Genomic DNA, 18722 nt, shown 5'->3' with positions numbered 1-18722 from the left:
GAATGGTTATTTTAGATAAAGCAGCTATGAACATCCTTGTACATGTCTTTTGATGAACATAAGTTTACCTCTTGTGGGGATGTGGACAGGGTCTCACTCAGTAACTCAGGCTGGATTGCAGGAACCTGGCTCACTGTAGCCTCAACCTCCCAGGCTCAAGTGATCCTCCCACCTCAGCCTCCCGAATAGCTGGGACCACAGGTATACACTATCACACCCAGCTAATTAATTTTTTTGTAATTTTTGTAGAGACAGGGTCTCACTTTGTTGTCCAGGCTGCTCTTGAACCCCTGGTTCAAACTATCCTCCTGCCTTGGCCTCCCAACGTGCTGGGGTTACAGACATGAGCCACTGTGCCCAGCATCTTGGTTTATTGAATGCTGGCGACCTGCCAAGAACTTTACATCAGTTATATCCTTACATAGTCACAACATTATTTATTTAATTCACTCATTCAACACATATTTGAAAATCTAGTAGGTGCCAGGTATTGTGGGACACATCGAGAATAAGAGTCAAGGTTTATAAATTTTGGCCAGGCACGGTGGCTCACACCTGTAATCCCAGCACTTTGGGAGGCCGAGACGAACGGATCACTTGAGGCCGAAACAAACAGATGATGGAGGCCAGGGCAGAAGCCAGGAGGCTGTGGCCAAGGCAACCTCAGTAAATCCAGGCAAGTGATGAAGGAGTTGGGAAGCACAAAAGTGGAAAGAAGTGGGTGAATTCACGTTCTCTCTCTCTTTTTTTTTTTTTGAGACAGGGTCTTGCTCTGTTGCCCAGGCTGTAGTGCAGTGGTGCGACCTCCGCTCACTGCAACCTCCGCCTCCCAGTTCAAGGGATTCTCATGCATCAGCCTCCCAAGCAGCTGGGATGACAGGCATGCACCACCATACCGGCTAATTTTTGTACTTTTTTTTTTTAGTAGAGACAGGGTTTCACCATGTTGGCCAGGCTGGTCTTAAACTCCTGACCTCAAGTGATCCACCTGCCTTGGCCTCCCAAAGTGCTGGGATTACAGGTGTGAGCCACTGTGCCTGGCCCTTAACTTGACTTATTTTTTGAAAAAGTTTTTTTTTTTAATTTGAGACAGGGGTTTGGCTATGTTGCCCAGGCTGGTCTCCAACTCCTTGCCTCAAGTGATCCTCCCACCTCAGCCTCAGGTTCTTTGAACATAATTATTCCCAAATTACAAGTAGAGAGAACTGAATCTCAGAGAGGTTAACTTGCCTAAGGTCACACAGCTATGAAATGGAGAAAGGGTAAGAAAATCCATCTGACCTTCCTTCAGTTATGCAAAAGATGTCATGTGGTGGGTGGTGTGACCTCAGAAAACCTAGAGGAGTGGCGGGTCCAGGCTGGTGGTGGGGTAATAAGACCCAAGTGAACACACCTGTCCTGCTGGGTAACTACTCACCCCTAGGCCACAGGGCAAGCAAAGTGGCAAGCCGCAAATTGAATTGCGGGGCTGGAGGGGGATGTTTCATTGATGTCACAAATGAGCATGGACCCCATATCTGCAGCAGGGATGGTTCAGGGCCAGTCAAGTAGATGATCGGGGCCCACGGACCCTCAAACGCGTCAGGAAGCCAGGTTGGTCCCTGAGTGTGTGTGATGGGGTGTGTGTTTGTTGGGGGGACTGCCGCCGCCCACCCCATTAGCAGCACCGTCATTATCCCAGATTTATGTATGTATAATTCTTCTTCCTCCCCCTCCCCAAACCGCTCCAACATCTCTCCCGGCTGCAAACCCGCCTCCCCCAGAAACAGCCACGGAGCCGCCTGCCACCGGGCCATTAGCACGCAGGGAAGGGGGTGTGGAGGGAGGGGGCAGGCAGTAGGGAAGGGGAAAGGGGGAGCCAGGAGAGGACGAGGGAGGCAGGAGCTGTAAGGATGGGAGTGAGGCGGCAAGATGGAAGAGAAGAGGGGAAGGAAACAGGGCTTGGAGGAGATGGGGAACCTCTGAGGGTTCTGGGGGGAGGGGGGGACACGTGTCCCAGAAGACCTGGCCGCAGACAGCGGGCCCCAGGGGCAGCCAAGGGTCTCCTGCGCCCTTTCTGGCCAATGCCAGGGCTGAGAATAGCGGGGTGGGGGTCCCATCGGCCGGGACTCTGTGGCTGGCTCTCAGCCCAGAAGTTACTAGAGGGCCTCGCGCCGGAACCCCTCCCCTACTCTGGGAACCTCCACCTGCGGGGGGGGTGGGGGTCTCCAGGCTGGGCGCGGGGAGGGCGCCGGCTGCAGAGCTGGGAGCCCGGAGCGAAGGCTCCATCACCCTCCACTTTTCCCTCCTCGCCCCCGAACCTGGCCCCCTCCCTTCTTGCGCCCCTCGGGTTGGGGGCGCGGGAGAGCCCCCTCTATTACGAGGGAAATCAATGCCGCATTAATGCAAGGTTTCCAGGCAAGGAGAGGGGATCGCTTCATAAAAGATGCATTGTTCCCATTGCCTGCACGCGGCTCCCTCCCCAGCATCCTGCAAGATGGCGGCGGCCCCAGGGAGAGAGGGAGGGGCTGGGGGGAGCGCGGCCCCCTCTCTCCGGCTGGGGAAGGTGGGAAGAGAGGCCGGGATGAAGGAAGGAAAAGGAGAGAGGGAGCGAGGGAGGAGGGGGCTGGGAGGCTGAGAGAGCGTTGGGGAGGCGGGAGCCAGTCAGAGGGAGGAGGGCGAGCTGGGGAGGGGGAGAGAGGGGATGGCTGGGAACTCGGAGGAAGGAAGAGAAACGCAGCCCAAGGAGGTGGCACGGGGGAGGCAGGAGAGCAGACCGGGGGGTTGGGAGTGGGGGGCGCTGGGGCCTGGAGGGGGGCAGGCGGGGGTGGGGGCAAAAGGGGAGGGAAAGGGGAGAAAAAGGCCGACTGGGCAGCGTGACCAGGAGAGAGGGGAAGACAGTACCCCCTCAACTGTCCCTAGGTTCCAAGCCCCCCTCCAGAGGGGCCCCTTGGTTCTCTCTCCTGGTCCCCGTGCACCCTCCCGCCGAGGAGATGATCCAGGGAGCCCCCATTTTCCGGCATGGAGGCCGCTGCACCCCACTGGCTTGCCTCCCTACCCTCCTTCCTGCCTTGGCACCACGGCTGCCATGCTGAGAGGGATCAAGCCTCCTCCATCTGCCTCCCAAGTCAAGGCCTCCAGAGTTGACCCGAAAGAGCTCCTTAGGAAGAAACTGCCGTTTGGGCACACCTGCATCCGTCCTACCTACTGGGGACGGTTCCAGAAACCAGACAGAGGTTCCAGAGAGGGAAACTGGGGCAGAGGACAGCCGAGAACTCAACACGGGTCTCTACCTGCCCAGCGCCCCACCCGTGACCCCAGACCAACCTCAGCCCCCCTCCTCCCCGCCTTTTCCTCCATCCTCCGCGGGCAACCACGAAGAGAGTTTCAAGGCCCCCCACTTCCCAGCCTTCCTGCTTCGCCTAGGGGAGCTCCCAAAAGCCTGAAAATATCTTTAAATTAGGAAAAAGAGCTAAGCCGCCAGAGTCCTTTGGTCTATTAAAGGAAGAGCAGAGGCCACCGGCGCCCCCACCCCATCCCCAGCCCGGTTTTGCATTTGAAGCCCTGACCGCAGATCTAGCCAGAACAATGACGGGGCCTGCCCAGCCGGCCCCAGCTGAATCCCTTTCAGTGGCCCTGGGCCCCGTGCCAGGTGTGCCAAAATTAGGACGGCTCCCCTCCTAGGCCTTTTTCATCCCCTCGGGGCTGCTGGGGCCTCAGAGGCGCTAATGAAGCGCCTCTTGCCGCCTTCCCTCTAGGAAGAGGGGGCCTGGGGGAGCGGGAGGCAGGGCCACATTGGGGGCAGGCGCCTGGAAATCTGCCTTCCAAGAACTGCCCCAGGAACATGTTTTTGTGCCTTGGTCAGCGGCAGCTCCCTCCCTCCCTGCTCCTCAGAGTCCTCCCACAGGTTCTGGTGACATCCACCTCCTCCAGGCAGCCCTCCCAGCCTGCTGGCATTGGCTCCCTACTGTGTTTCCTTTGGAGTTCGGCAGTTGGGGGCAGGCTGCCTGGATTCAGATTGGAGCTCCATTGCTTTCTGGCTGTGGCTCAATTAGCCACCCTGAGCCTCAGTTTCCCCACCCATCAAGAGAGGAGAATTATAAAAACCTATGTCATGAGACCGTTGTGAAGGAGTCGCTGTGTGAAGAACCGTGGAAGGTCACACGTGCAAAGTGGGTGCAATAATCCCTAGACTTTCGCCTCAGCCACAGGGGCCCCTCACTGCACCCCAGACACACCCAGTGTGTGCCCATTTCTGGAACTTCCCACTGGCTGTTGTTCTCTTTATTTTATTTGTATTTATTTTTTCTTTTGAGGTGGAGTCTTGCTCTGTAGCCCAGGCTGGAGTGCAGTGGTACAATCTCGGCTCACTGCAACCTCCACCTCCTGGGTTCAAGCAGCTTCCTGAGTAGCTGGGATTACCGGCGCATGCCACCACGCCCAGCTAATTTTTGTATTTTTAGTAGAGACGGGGTTTCACCATGTTGGCCATGCTGGTGGGTCTAGAACTCCTGAGCTCAGGTGATCCCCCTGCCTCGGTCTCCCAAAGCGCTGGGACTACAGGCATGAGCCACTGCGCCGGCCTTTTTTTTTTTTTTTTTTTTTTTTTGAGACGGAGTCTAGCTCTGTCGCCCAGGCTGGAGTGCAGTGGCGCGATCTCGGCTCACTGCAAGCTCCGCCTCCCGGGTTCACGGCATTCTCCTGCCTCTGCCTCCTGAGTAGCTGAGACTACAGGCGCCCGCCACCATGCCCGGCTAATTTTTTGTATTTTTAGTAGAGACAGGGTTTCACTGTGTTAGCCAGGATGGTCTCAATCTCCTGACCTCGTGATCCGCCCGCCTCGGCCTCCCAAAGTGCTGGGATTACAGGCGTGAGCCACCGCCCCCGGCCTTTTTTTTTTTTTTTAAGATGGAGTCTCGCTCTGTCACCCAGGCTAGAGCACAGTGGTGTGATCTCACTGCACCCTCCGCCTCTTGGGTTCAAGCGATTTCTCCCACCTCAGCCTCCCAAGTAGCTGGGACCACAGGCACATGCCACCACACCTGGCTAATTTTTGTATTTTTAGTACAGACAGGGTTTCACCATGTTGGCCAGGCTAGTCTCAAACTCCTGACCTCAGGTGATCCACCTACCTCTGCCTCCCAAAGTGCTGGGATTACAGGTGTGAGCCACCTTGCCAGGCCCAGTGGTCCCTGTTATTTACCATCATCTGTCTTACAGCCAGCTGACATTGTATTACTTACCTGAACTCAGGATCTTAGGCTCTCGAATCCAAGAACCTGGGTTCAAATCCTGGCTTCACAGTTATTAGCTGTGTGACACTGGGCATGTTACTTAACTTCTCCGAGCCCCTTTCCTCATTTATAAAATGAGGATGGTAATAAAACCCACCTGGAGCCGGGTGCAGTGTCCGGAGTCTGTAATCGCAGCCACTCAGGAGCTCAAGGTAGGAGGGTCCCTTTAGGCCAAGAGTTTGAGACCAGCCTGGGCAATATAGCAAGACCCTGTCTCTACCACACACACACACAAAAAAGCCAGGCACAATGGCTTACACCTGTAGTCTCTAAAAAAAAAAAAAATCCACAAGGCCGGGTGCGGTGGCTCACGCCTGTAACCCCAGCACTTTGGGAGGCTAAGGTGGGCAGATCACCTGAGGTCACAGGAGTTCGAGACCAGCCTGGAGGGGAGGTTGGAGTGCAGTGGCACAATCTCGGCTCACTGCAACTTCCACCTCCGGAGTTCAAGCCATTCTCGACCCTCAGCCTCCCGATAGCTGGGATCACAGGCGCCTGCCACCACGACCTGCTAATTTTTGTATCGTTAGTAGAGACGGGGTTTTGCCATGTTGGCCAGGCTGGTCTCAAACTCCTGACCTCAAGTGATCCTCCCAATTGGGATTATAGGCATGAGCCACTACACCCAGCCCTACACTTTGGATTTAACTTTGATTCCTGCTCATATGCAGAGTTTCAAACTGCTTAAATGTCTGCAACATTTAGCTGCAAGGGAGAAAGCTTAACACAAAGTCCTCCAGGGAGCAAAAAACTGCATCACTACGCCCAGCTAATTTTTTTGTATTTTCAGTAGGGATGGGGATTCACTATGTTGGCCAAGCTGGTGTTGAACTCCTGACCTCAGGTGATCCGCCCCCCTCAGCTCCTAAAGTTCTGGGATTACGGGCCTGAGCCACCCGCCCAGCAACAAGGCTAATTTGAGGGTCACTTGTTTGATGCCTTTTCTTGCCCATGCCATAGGTCAGAACTAGGACAAGCAGAGCAGGTCATATATAAGCTGTGTAAGTCTCTTGGCCGCTTTGTACCTTAGTTTCCCCATTTGAGAAAAATGAATGGATCTTAAGACACACTTTTCAGAGTTCATAATGGGCTTATACCCAGCTAAGCAATAATTGTATGAGTTTTTATACAAAATAGTTGTTTACACGTATTCATCTTCTATTTCACTTACAAGTTGTGTAAAAACTGCATTCCGTGCCACGCCTGAAATGTTGCAAGGCTCAGTTCTGTAATTAAATTGCAGCGCAGATTTCTACAAAAAAAGACATAAGCCAAAGGAAAAAAAATTATTTCAGAACATTTATCATTTGCTGTGAGTCTAATTTACATAGGATGGAACATCACCTCAATCCTTTCTCTGTGCACTAAGGCAATCTCACTGTGGAAGATACTGGCTTATGGTTTATACTTTAACACTGCACCTGTGGTGCATTAGCTACAAAACAGTGAGCGCTCAGTAAATACCTGTGTTAAGTGATCTTCATTTCTCTAGAACAGGATTTCGCAACTTCAGTACCATCGACATTTTGGACTATATAACTCTTTGCCGTGGGGGTTTGTCTTATACTTTGCAGGATGTTTAGCAGCATCTCTGGCCTCTGCCCACCAGATGCCAGGAGCACAACCAGTTTTGTCAAGCAAAACTGTCTCTGGACATTACCAAATGTCAACTGAGTACAAAATCACACTAGATGAGAACCACTGCTCTCTGATGATTCACTACGATCTGTGTAATAATTCTCACACTAATCTTTGCTAGAGACAAAAAGGACTTGCTATATAATTTTAGTACCTTTCTACTGGTCAAATTTTAATCATATTTCAAAATGAATAGCAAAGAGGTTTATAATTAAGTTTTATAAAAATTCCAAATGTAATAAAGTTATATTTGTAACTTACATATACTGCAAAAATGGTAGTGATTCAAATGTATGTCTTTCAAAATATCGTATTTTATTGCAGGATAAATCTCTAGGAAAAATAAAAGGAAAATATTGCCTTGATAAGTTATCAGTGTTGACTGGTATGAATAATAGCAAGAGTTTAGAAAAATATTGAATACACATTTTTCATCTCGACTCTAAACATTTGGACCTGTATTTGAACTTTCCAGAGCTCCTAACCCTGCCTGTACCTCTCCTAGAGTCTCACCTTCATACTTTTAATAAATAAAATATACAACTTAATATACTTTGGAATTAATTTTTCCTGAGAGCAGTAGACTTGATTAGATGCCCTTTTGTAGTCTCATCAAATCCTAGATTATGAGCTCAAAGCTTTTATCTCTATATATAGTTTCTAATATTAAAACGAATAGCCTCACATTTATACACCTTCCTAGTTTAGCTTTGTTTTCCTAAGCCAGTTCAGTATCAGAAGAAATAAAAGACATCCTTTCAACAGCATTTGAAAGAAGTTACCCCTTTACTTAATACATAACTTTGAACTAATATTCAAATCATATTAATACAATAAATTTCTATCATATTAATAGAAATTCATTTTTGGTTTTATATTGCTTTAATATTTCATGAAAGCAATTTCTTCAGTTATACAGAGATGGGGCTTTTCCCTCCCTCTTTACCTGGATGGTGTAACGTTGTCTGGCTGATGTCTCCATCTCTAGTCTCTCTCTTCCTAAACTATCCTCCACACAGTCATCATATAAACTCTCCAGAAGTGGCTTGCAAAGACCAGCACCTCCTGGGAAATTAGTGAGGATGCAAATTCTTGGTCCCACTCTAGACCAACTGAATCAATAACTATGAGGGCGGAGTCCAGAACTGAGTTCTAACGTGCCCTCTCAATGATTGTGATGCAGATCCATCTTACAGCACTGCTGTGATAACATGGCTCCCCATGATGGCTCCTCAGCTTGGCATTCAAAGCCCTGGAAGATCTGACTCCAATTTCCTACCCTCCCTCCTTGTAATCTACAGGTACTCATGGCATTCCTCGAAGACTTTCCTGTGTTTTGCCCTTCTCCCATTTCCCTTTTGCAAGTTTAGAATATTGTCCCCAAGATGTCTGTCCGATGCTACACAATGGCCCTTCAAAGTCCTATTCAAATGGGATTGTTCTAGTAACATCTTCCTGGGTCCAAACTGAAGTCATTTTCCCCTCTTCTATGCTTCAGAAACAATTTATCCCTCCTAGTGCCCACATCCATTTCTTCTTCTTAATGCAGTTATTTTTCATCCCATTTTTTCTGAGCATAAACTCCTTGAAAGCATGGACTACGTCTTGATCATCTGCATTGCCACCATGTTTAAAACTGACACATGGAAATAGAGTAAATTAAAATATTTGTAAAACAAATGAATAGCTGGCCGGGCGCAGTGGCTCATGCCTGTAATCCCAGCACTTTGGGAGGCTGAGGCGGGTGGATTACAAGGTCAGGATATCGAGACCATCCTGGCTAACAAGGTGAAACCCCGTCTCTACTAAAAATACAATAAATTAGCTGGGCGTGGCGGCGTGTGCCTGTAGTTCCAGCTACTCGGGAGGCTGAGGCAGGAGAATGGAGTGAACCAGGGAGGCAGAGCTTGCGGTGAGCCGAGATCGCACCACAGCACTCCAGCCTGGGTGACAGAGCAAGACTCCGTCTCAAAAAATAAAAATAAATAAAAATAAATAAATAAATAAATGAATAGCTGGGGGAGTGAGTAGTAGGAAAATGATTATTTTAAAGCAAATGTAGTTTTATTACTTCATGGCCTCTGTAGCACTTTGGCATCCACTTGAGGGTCTTTACACCCACTTTCCTTAAGCCTTTCACATTTGAAAGAATCTGTCTGCAAAAGAGCATCACTAATAAGGATTAATGACATACACACCTCTATGGACAGAGGATAAGAATCAAGCTTTCATAGCAATTGAACATAGTATCTTCTTGTCTCTAAACAGACAGAAATACTATGCAGGTATCCCTTTCTTGGTAACAGGGCTGGGGAGATAGTTACTGTGTAATTAGTGAAGAGTTAGGGGCATTTCTGATATGCTTCTTACTGTAAACATTTCTAGCTCTACCACTTAACCATCATTTTAAACATCTGTTGTAATATAACAATTCCTGAAATGAAATCCTTAATACTAGTCTATTCTCTTGGTAGCTTAATATTCTTGATAATATTATTTCTACAATTCAGCTGATTTCAAATATTTAAATGTTAATTTAATTCGATTAAATTACCAAAAAATTCCGGATTAATGATGTTCAAATGAATGTAGGTGGTCTATATTTTCTTCTCCTTTAGGCAACAATCTGAAGTTAACTTTAATTCCTTTCATCCTACTAAACCTACTTTTTCAAATCTTTTTTTGTGAAGGTCAGACAGTAAATATTTTAAGGCTTTGTGGGCCACATATGATCTCTCTCGCATATTTCTCTTTCTTTTTTCTTTCACAGTCCTTTAGAAATGCAAAAACCATTCCTAACTTAATAGGCTATTAAAAAATAGACCTTAGGTGAGATTTGATCTACTGGCGGTAGATCGAATAGAAGAAGATGGTATGTAAACCCTTAGAAAACAAGGCTCATATGGGTGTCAGTCACTGCTGAGATCTTCTTACCATGTGAAATTTTTTCTGTCTGTATTTTGTCTATACAATTTAAAAACTGAAAATGCATAGGATGTAGCTAATGCTAGAGATGGGCTGAGACCCTATACAAACTTACAGAATTGCAGAATTTTATTGCTGGAAGAAATCTTAGAGATTATCTAATTTGAACCTCTTATTCATTTTAAAGATAATATGACTAAAAACTCAAAAATATGATTAACTAACTTACAAATACTGGAGGGATAGCAGGCCCTCAAATGAATCCTTATGTAATTCAGTCAAATAATTTTCACTGAGAATTCTGGAAAATGAAAAAGTTATTTCTAGGTTAAAATGTAAACTACAACTATTTGCTACACAGGACTATCTCCTGCACGTGGAGGAAAGCTGGGTCATGGTCATTTCAAGATGGTGGGATCTGCTCTGCTTTCGTTCAAACCTTTTCTTCCATTTTCCTTTTTCTGTCCATCCCTCTCCACCACCACCACCACACATACAGGCAAGCACACACACACACTTGCAAGCACACACACATATGCAAGCACACACACAGGCAAGCACACACACACATATGCAAGCACACACACACACAAGCACACACACACAGGCAAGAACACACACACATGCAAGCACACACAGGCAAGCACACACACATATGCAAGCACACACACACATGCAAGCACACACACATGCACACACACAAGCACACAAACACAAGCACACACACACAAGCAAGTACACACACACGTGCAAGCACACACACACAAGCACACTGCTCCACTCTTCCCACCAAATTGTATCTTTAATGACTCCTCTCTAGATCATAATATACCTTTCAGAATCCAACTCTGGGTGGCACCAAGATCAGCAGAACCTCCATTTCCTCCTCTCTTTTCCCAAACCTTATTACAAAAGCCCCACATGGGACCATGTCAGGGCTGCAAGTGAAGCCATTCCACTCTTTTCCCCCATCAAAAAAATTTGAGAACTACAATGTGCATAAAGTGCACATAACATAAATGTTGTTTATATTTAATTTAATTTAATTTAATTACTGAGACAGGGTCCATTCTGTTACCCACACTGGTCTCAGACTCCTGGCTCAAGTGATCCTCCTGCCTCTGCCTCCCAAAGTGTTGGGATTGCAGACATGAGCCACCTCACCTGGCCAAATATTCAGTTTAATAATTATAAAGCAGATACCCATGTAAACATTGTTACAAAAGATTATTGCTAGCATCCCAGAAGCCCCAGTGTGCCCCTTTCCAATCATATTCCTCTCTCTAACCCTAATAGGTAACCACTACCCTGACTTTTGTAATGATTTTCTTGCTTTTAAAATGTAGTCCTGGCCTGGCGTGGTGGCTCATGCCTGTAATCCCAGCATTCTGGAAAGCCAAGGCACATGAATCACCTGAGGTCATGAGTTCGAGACCAGCCTGTCCAACATGGTGAAACTCTGTCTCTACTAAAAATAGAAAAATTAGCTGGGCATGGTAGTGGGCACCTGTAATTCCAGCTACCCAGGAGGCTGAGGCAGGAGAATCCCTTGAACCCGGGAGGTGGAACTTCCAGTGAGCCAAGATCGCACCATTGAACTCCAGCCTGGGCAACAAGAACAAAATTCCGTCTCAAAAAATAAATAAAGCAATTCTCATGCCTCAGCTTCCCAAGTAGATGGGATTATAGGCACCCACCACCATGCCTGGCAAATTTTTGTATTTTCAGTAGAGATGGGGTTTCACCATATTGGCCAGGCTGGTCTCAAACTCCCGACTTCAGGTGATCCACCTGCCTTGACCTCCCGAGGTGCTGGGGTTACAGGCGTGAGCCACTGCACCTGGCATGTGTTTGATTTTTAATTTAGAACTCATGTATGTCTTGTCTATATAAGTCAAACTAATGATGTGACACAAACTGTTGTGAAAAATGTTACTTTGAATGTAAGCATTTTTTCCAAAATCATTTATGTGTCTCAACTAATTCCTTCTATAAATCAGGAAGAAAACGATAAAACAATTCAACAGGAAAATGAACAAAGGACAGAAAACTCAGAGGAGAAACACAAATGTTCGATAAACATATAAAGATATTTAATTAAATTCATGAGTGATCAGAAAAATTCAAATTTGGATGGAATCCCTTTTATTCATCCATAAAGTCAACAAAAAGTTGGCAAATACCCAACAGTGAAAAGGTGTGGGGAAATGAATGCTGTCATATTCTGCTGACAATACAGTCAGTTGGCACAACATTTTTGAGGACAATTAAAATTTTATATCTACATAGTCTTCACCCCAACTCTTCCATTTCTAGACATCTATGCTACAGGAGTACTTGCCCACTAAACATAAGCTAAACATTCATCAATGGGGAAATTATTAAATAAACTATGATGCATCCATACTATGGATTATGCAGGAGTTTAAAATGAATGGGGTGACCCTCTAAGTCCTAGGAAGGAAAGAAATTATGAAGTGAAAGAATATCATATAAGTGATACCATGAAGTGAAAGAATCAAGTTGCAAGATGTTACACTTTATGAAAAGAAAAAAGATTTAAAAAACCACACAACAAGTCTATTTTGCTTTATGTAAATATGTATGTAGGTAAATGGGGAAAAGTCTGGAAGCATGTATACTAAACACCAAGTAGCATTACCTCAGGGATGAGGGAGTAGGGCAGAAGGAGGGTTTTTGTTATACCTGTTATTGCATTTTTATACATTAAAAATAGAATCATGGGCTGGGGGTGGTGGCTCATGCCTATAATATGAGGACTTTAGGAGGCCAAGGTGAGAGGATCACTTGAGCCCAGGAGCTCAAGACCAGCCTAAGCAGCATAGGAAGACCCCATCTCTACAAAAAATACAAAATCAGGTGGGCGTGGTGGCATGCACCTGTGGTCCCAGCTGCTTGGGAGGCTGAGATGGGAGGATCACTTGTGCCTGGGAGGTGAAGGCTGCAGTGAGATGTGATTATGCCACTGCACTCCAGCCCAGGGGACAAAGAAAGACGCTGTCTCTGAAAAAAAAAAAACAAACAGGAAAAAAAACAATATAAACATGTATTATTTGTATGATAAAAAATAAATTTAAGTTGCTTCTTATTTTAGAGAGAGCCTACCAAATTTAATTTTAAAATAACCATAGGATTGCAATCCACAGAGGTTGATTTGGGGTATGGAGGGCAAATATCTTTTCTCAGAGGTATGGACCTCAAAATTCTGGACCAAGAAGGATCTTACAATGCAGTTAGTTTTTTGTCATATTTGGAGAGAATATACTCACAGTTTCTCGGTCCAACTGTATGCTTTCCATACATTTCCATCAATGTATGAAATATAGTTTCCTTGGAAATTTCTGTGAAGAAAGACAGTTTATATCCTTGAATAGGCAGGCAAAGAATGAACAGGATAAATAAAAGAATCATGGCAACCTTGTCGGGGATATTCAGAAACAGAAAATAACACCTGCTTTCTCATTTCCAGAGCTATCAGCTTCCCAGTTTGCACAATTCATCAAGAAATAATGCGGGGCCACTGGCACAAATGATGAGGCATCTCCCGGAAGCTTAACTTCCTATCCATCCCATTTCTTGGACAGACGATGCCAGTTAATTACTTTGAATGTAAGTATTTTATCCAAAAGCACTTATGTGTCTAAACAAACTCCTACAAATCAACACAAAAATGGTACATAATTCAACAGAAAAATGGGCATAAGCTTATCTTTATCGATAAATAAGTAGAAAGAAACCCTATCCCAGGTAACACCAAAGCTTTGCCCTCTGTTGAAACATCCTAGGCTTCTTCTTTCCACTCTTATTACAACTGATCTGATTTAGCCCCTTCACACTTTACTCCTACATTTTGCTAGACCTTTCTATTTCGTCTCCCTGAAATAAGCTTTTCCTTTTGGGCACTCTACATATGGATTCTAAAATAATCCTTTGCATGTCTATACTTGAACATAAAGCAAAAAAAAAAAAATAAAATAAAATAATCTTCCTGTTTTAATCATTTAATCTCTCTTGCTTGGAAACTTTCAATGGCTTTCCATACCTCATTGTGTACTCTTTAAGACCCAAGGAAACTTTTAGCTTATCCATGTAGCTTTCCCTGATCTCCACACCTCAAGGACCACAGATTCTGGTAAATTCTAGCAATGATGGTATGCATTATCTTTTAGGAATTAATTATATACACCTCCCTTTTTATGCCTATTCTCTTTCTTCCCTCCTATCATTTTCATGTTCTGCAGACAATAGCATACTTGGTCCTGGGTTTGACACAAAATGAGTGCTACATATAAAAAGCCACGGACAAAGATGAGTTCTGGACATAACTAAAGGACAGAGTAATCATGTTAACAGCCAACACTCCTACATATGCTAGGCACTGATGAAGTGCTTCATATATTCACTCACCTAAATTTCACAACAATCCTATGAAATGGTAACTAGCATAATCCCCAGTTTAAAAGTGAGGAAATTGAGTCACAGAGCAGAATAACTTGCTCTGGATCACCAAGCTAATAAACAGACCTGGGTTCAAACCCAGGCAGCCTGGCTCCAGAATCAATTCTTAACCACTTAGAGCATCATCACTGAGATCGGGAGAGTGACAGGCTGCTGTAAAGAGGGTGAAGCGGGCCAGGCGCGGTGGCTCATGCCTGTAATCCCAGCACTTTGGGAGGCTAAGGTGGGTGGATCGCCAGAGGTCAGGAGTTCAAGACCAACCTGACCAACATGGAGAAACCCCGTCTCTACTAAAAACACAAAAAATTAGCCAGGTGTGGTGGCGCATGCCTGTAATCCCAGCAACTCAGGAGGCTGAGGCAGGAGAATCACTTGAACCCGGGAGATGGAGGTTGCGGTGAGCCAAGACCGTGCCATTGCACTCCAGCCTGTGCATCAAGAGCAAAACCCTGTCTCAGAAAAAAACAAAAAAAAAAAAAAAGAGAGTGAAGTGAAAATAGGAGCAGAGCAGCGGTTAAGCAATGATGTGATGGGGTAAATAAGAATGGATAAGAAAACGAGTAAGAGTAAAAGACTGGAGAAAAAGTAAAAGACTGGAGAATGGGTCTAACATTAAAGGAGAATGAGGAGAAGAGAGAACTGACAAGCAAAGGTGAAAGCAGAAAGTCAGTTGTCAGTATGGCTTGGGGAGATAAAGAAGGCCCAGGAAGGCCTCCAGGAAAAGGCTGCCATGTCAGGCAAGACACAGAGGATGATTGAGGAAAGGTGATTCTTACAAGGTGGTGAAGATGCCATTGTAGGTGTCGGGCTCTAGCACAGGCACTTGGCGGAGCCTCTGCTTTGGGCTGAGACCAACACATGACAGAGTTTCATCTCCGCAGGTGCAGAGCTCACATATGTTGGTGCTTGTGGAGGCCTTCTGTTCCTCTGGTGCAGTTTCAGACTGCACCAATGAATCCTGCGAAGATTCTAACTCTGTAGGTGGACCTGTGACTTCAGTCAGGCTTCGATGCAGAGTCTGAACCTGGTCTGGATGAGGAGCTCTAGTCTTCTCCAGGGCTGTGGAACGTCCAATCTCTGTAGTGGGTTCTGGAGTTATGGCAAGCCCCGGGTCTGGAGGCTGAGCTGAGGTTTCCTCCGTGGTTGGAGACGGTTTAACCTCTGTAGTAGGCTCTGTAGTTATGCTAAGCTCCAGGTCCAGAGGTTGAACTGTGGCTTCAGTCAGGTGTGAATGCTGAGCCTGACCCTTGTCTGAAGGTGGAAGTGTCACCTCAGGGTGTTCTGGAGGAGGAGCTGTGGTCGTCAGGGATGTAGAAGATTCAACCTCTGTTGTGGATTCTGGAGTGATGGTAAGCCCCAGATCCAAAGGTTGAACTGTGGCTTCAGTCAGGTGTGAATGCTGAGTCGGAACCTGGTCTGGATGTGGAAGTGTCACCTTAGGGTGCTTTGGAGGAACTATTATTCTCTTCAGGGGTGTAGAATGTTCAAACTCCATAGTGGTTTCTGGAGTGATGGTAAGTCCCAGGTCCAAAGGTTGAACTGTAATGCTGGGTGACATTGGATGCTGAGCTTGATCCTGACCTGATGTTGGAATTGTTACCTCTTGATATACCAGAAGTTGTTGTAGAACTTTCTTAGGAGGCTGAGTTGGGGTCTCCTGCATGGTTGGAGAAAGTTCAACTTCTGTCATGGATTTTGAAATGATGGTAAGTCCCAGGTCCAAAGGTTGAACAGTGACACTGGGCAATGTTGAATGCTGAGCTGGATCCTGGCCTGGTGTTGGGACTGTCACCTCATAATGAGCTGGAGGTTGAGCTGCAACTTCCTTAGGTGGCTCTGGAAGCTGAACTGGGACCATTTGCTGCCTTGAAGGTTCTACCTCCCTAGGGGACTCTGGAGCCTGAACTGTGGCCTCCTGCTGGGTCAGAGAAGGTTCTGCCTCCACAGGGGACTCTGGAATCTGAGCTGGAACCACCTGCTGAGTTACAGATGGTTCTACCTCCTGAGGGAACTCTGGAGGCAAAGATGGGGCCATCTGCTGGGTCAGAGAGGGTTCTATCACCATAGCGGGGTCTGAAGACTGAGCAGGGACTGCCTGCTGGACTGGAGAGGATTCCACCTCTTTAGGTGGCTCTAAAAGCCGAGTTGGGGCCTGCTGTAGGACTGGAGATGGTTCAGCCTTCTCAGGTGGCTCTGATGGCTGAGTTGGTATCTCCCACTGTGGTGGAGGACTGACCTCTTCAGTGGACTTCCGAGGATGACCTGAGGCTTCCTGCTGGGTTGCAGATGGTTCAACCTCTTTAGGGGGCTCTGGTGGCTCAGCTGGGAACTCTTGCTGGACTGGAGAAGGTTCCGCCTCCTTAGGGGGATCTGGAGTCTGAGCTGTAGCCTCTTGGTGGACTGGAGATTCAATCTTCTCAGGAGAATGCAGAGGTGGGGAAGGGAGATCAGGCTGGGTTAGAGAAAAGTCAGCCTGCTCAGTGGGAATAGAAGGGTGGTCCTGCTCGACTGGAGAAGGTTCTACCCCCATAGTGACTGCTGTAGGTTTGGTAAGCTCCCTATCTAGATCTAGATATGACACATCTGGAGGTGAACCTATTGCTTCATCATTCGGTGAATTTTCAAAGTCTGAGGAGAGCTGAGTTGGAGGCTGAGTTGTGGGCTCTTTATGGACTGGAAGAGGTTCATAATTTTCAGGTCTATTTAGCTGCTGAATTATAATGTCTTGCTGGTCTTTCAAATGTTGAAACTGCTCAGGGGACATTAAGGGCTGAGCTGGGGCACCAGCGGCCTGCTGTGATGGGGTGGGGTGGGGTGGGGGCGTGGCAGAGCTTCCCAAGGAAGTCACTGGACCTGGCCTTGGGATCTTCAGAAGTGCTAGTCCAGTTCTGGCAGCCTGAATTCTTCCTCCTCTGAGGTGAAATCCGAGAATACTCTTCCTTCAGGGGAGAGCAACTGACCTGCAAAATGGGCGCCAGTTAGGGTGGCAGGCAGGATGCGCGTTACAGTCATTTATTCCAAAATGTTGCCGTTTTCGCTAAACTGTTGCATGTTTGATAATTAATTCACCACCCTATTAGGTAGGGGCTGCCAGGGAATAAGCGAGGACTGCAAATTTCTGTAGGAGGGGTGTTGGGGTGGGCAATTCAGTCTGGGAGAGAAGGCTTCAATCTGAGGGAAGAGCCCTTTGCACTAGCCTGGGAGGAGGCTGAACTGTCATCCTGCCTTAACACAGCCATTACCCTAGAAGTTACAGCGCCACCCTTCAGAGATCTACCCTGTGTGCACACATGGAGAAGAGGCTTAGGTTGTTAAAGTCAGCTGTTAAATAATTTCCTGAAATGCGACTATAACTAGAACCCAGCTGACTTCCCCCACAGCCCTTACCTATTTTATTACTGTCTGGCACAATTATCAGCATGAAACTCCAAGAAGGCGCTTCATCTTCTTCCAGTGCCTAGCACAGGCACGGGGTGCATAGTGATGGCTTTAGAATTGAAGGGGGGCTGTGCACAGTGGCTCACACCCATAATCCCAGAACTCTGGGAGGCCGAGGTGGGTGGATCACTGAGGTCAGAAGTTCCAGACCAGCCTGATCAACATGCTGAAACTCCGTCTCTACTAAAAATACAAAATTAGCCAGGCGTGGTGGTGCACGCCTGTAATCCCAGCTACTCAGGAGGCTCAAGCAGGAGAATCCCTTGAATCTGGGAGGCAGAGGTTGCAGTCAGCTGAGATCACAACATTGCCCTCCAGCCTGGGCAACAAGAGAGAAACTCCGTCTCAAAAAAATAAAATAAAATTGAAGGGATTCCAAGATTCGCCTCATTTAGGGATGGATCTATTGTTATAATCAGATTTCTGAAATCAGTGCTAACTTCCTCTCACATTTCACAGGAAGCTAGACTTCTTAAAGATGGAAGTTTCCTTGGTGGGTTTGATTTAAATTGAATTAAAATAATTATTTTACAGGGAAAAACTTCAAAACACTTTGCAACTTTGGAGTGAAAGTTAAATAAAACACTCTAGCCCCAAATTAAGTTCCCATTGAAATGAAACTTTTGCTCCGTTTTTTAAAAAAAATCCATAAATAGTAAATAATTACTGTTTTCTTTTGAGATTAATTTAGAAACTTAATCCCTATTTAAGAGCTTTCATATGCAGTCATGCATTGCTTGCTATGTAAAGAGCTTGAGAAGTGTGCCAGGTGATTTCACCATTGTGCTAACATCATAGTGTATACTTACACAAACGTAGGTGGTGTAGCCTACAGCATACCTAGGCTATACGGTATAGCCTAGGCTACAAACCTGTACTGTATGTTACTGTACTGAATATTAAAGGCAACTGTAACATAATGGCAGGTATTTGTGTATGTAAACATGGAAAAGGTATAGTTAAAATACT

The 18722-nt window shown here is 46.4% G+C and overlaps 1 protein-coding gene and 1 long non-coding RNA gene across 11 annotated transcripts in view; one reads left to right on the top strand and one right to left on the bottom strand.

Moving 5' to 3' along the window:
* LOC109026815 (leucine-rich repeat-containing protein 37A-like) overlaps positions 1 to 18722 on the bottom strand; it is a 32923-nt gene that overhangs the window by 2350 nt on the left and 11851 nt on the right. For 3 of the 8 annotated variants that reach the window (XM_063705847.1, XM_063705846.1, XM_063705848.1), the window contains 5 exons: positions 15092 to 17275; positions 13127 to 13198; positions 10066 to 10137; positions 7173 to 7244; positions 6445 to 6525 (listed from right to left, as the gene is read on the bottom strand). In XM_063705847.1, coding sequence (XP_063561917.1) covers positions 6445 to 6525; positions 7173 to 7244; positions 10066 to 10137; positions 13127 to 13198; positions 15092 to 17079 — 2285 coding nt within the window. In that variant the 5' untranslated portion in view covers positions 17080 to 17275. Of the gene's footprint in view, positions 1 to 6444; positions 6526 to 7172; positions 7245 to 10065; positions 10138 to 12419; positions 12861 to 13126; positions 13199 to 15091; positions 17276 to 18722 lie in introns of those variants that run through there. The other 5 variants (XM_063705852.1, XM_063705849.1, XM_063705850.1 and 2 more) reach the window with 4 other exon arrangements.
* LOC115934680 (uncharacterized) overlaps positions 1 to 18722 on the top strand; it is a 41264-nt gene that overhangs the window by 19277 nt on the left and 3265 nt on the right. Inside the window, exons 3-4 of one of the 3 annotated variants that reach the window (XR_010133625.1) lie at positions 13327 to 13466; positions 14630 to 14764. This is a non-coding gene — a long non-coding RNA (uncharacterized lncRNA). Of the gene's footprint in view, positions 1 to 13326; positions 13709 to 14629; positions 14765 to 18722 lie in introns of those variants that run through there. The other 2 variants (XR_010133626.1, XR_010133624.1) reach the window with 2 other exon arrangements.

The sequence above is a fragment of the Gorilla gorilla genome, chromosome 4 (assembly GCF_029281585.2).
Source record: "Gorilla gorilla gorilla isolate KB3781 chromosome 4, NHGRI_mGorGor1-v2.1_pri, whole genome shotgun sequence".
NCBI lineage: Eukaryota > Metazoa > Chordata > Mammalia > Primates > Hominidae > Gorilla > Gorilla gorilla.
This window is presented reverse-complemented; position numbering and strand designations above follow the sequence as displayed.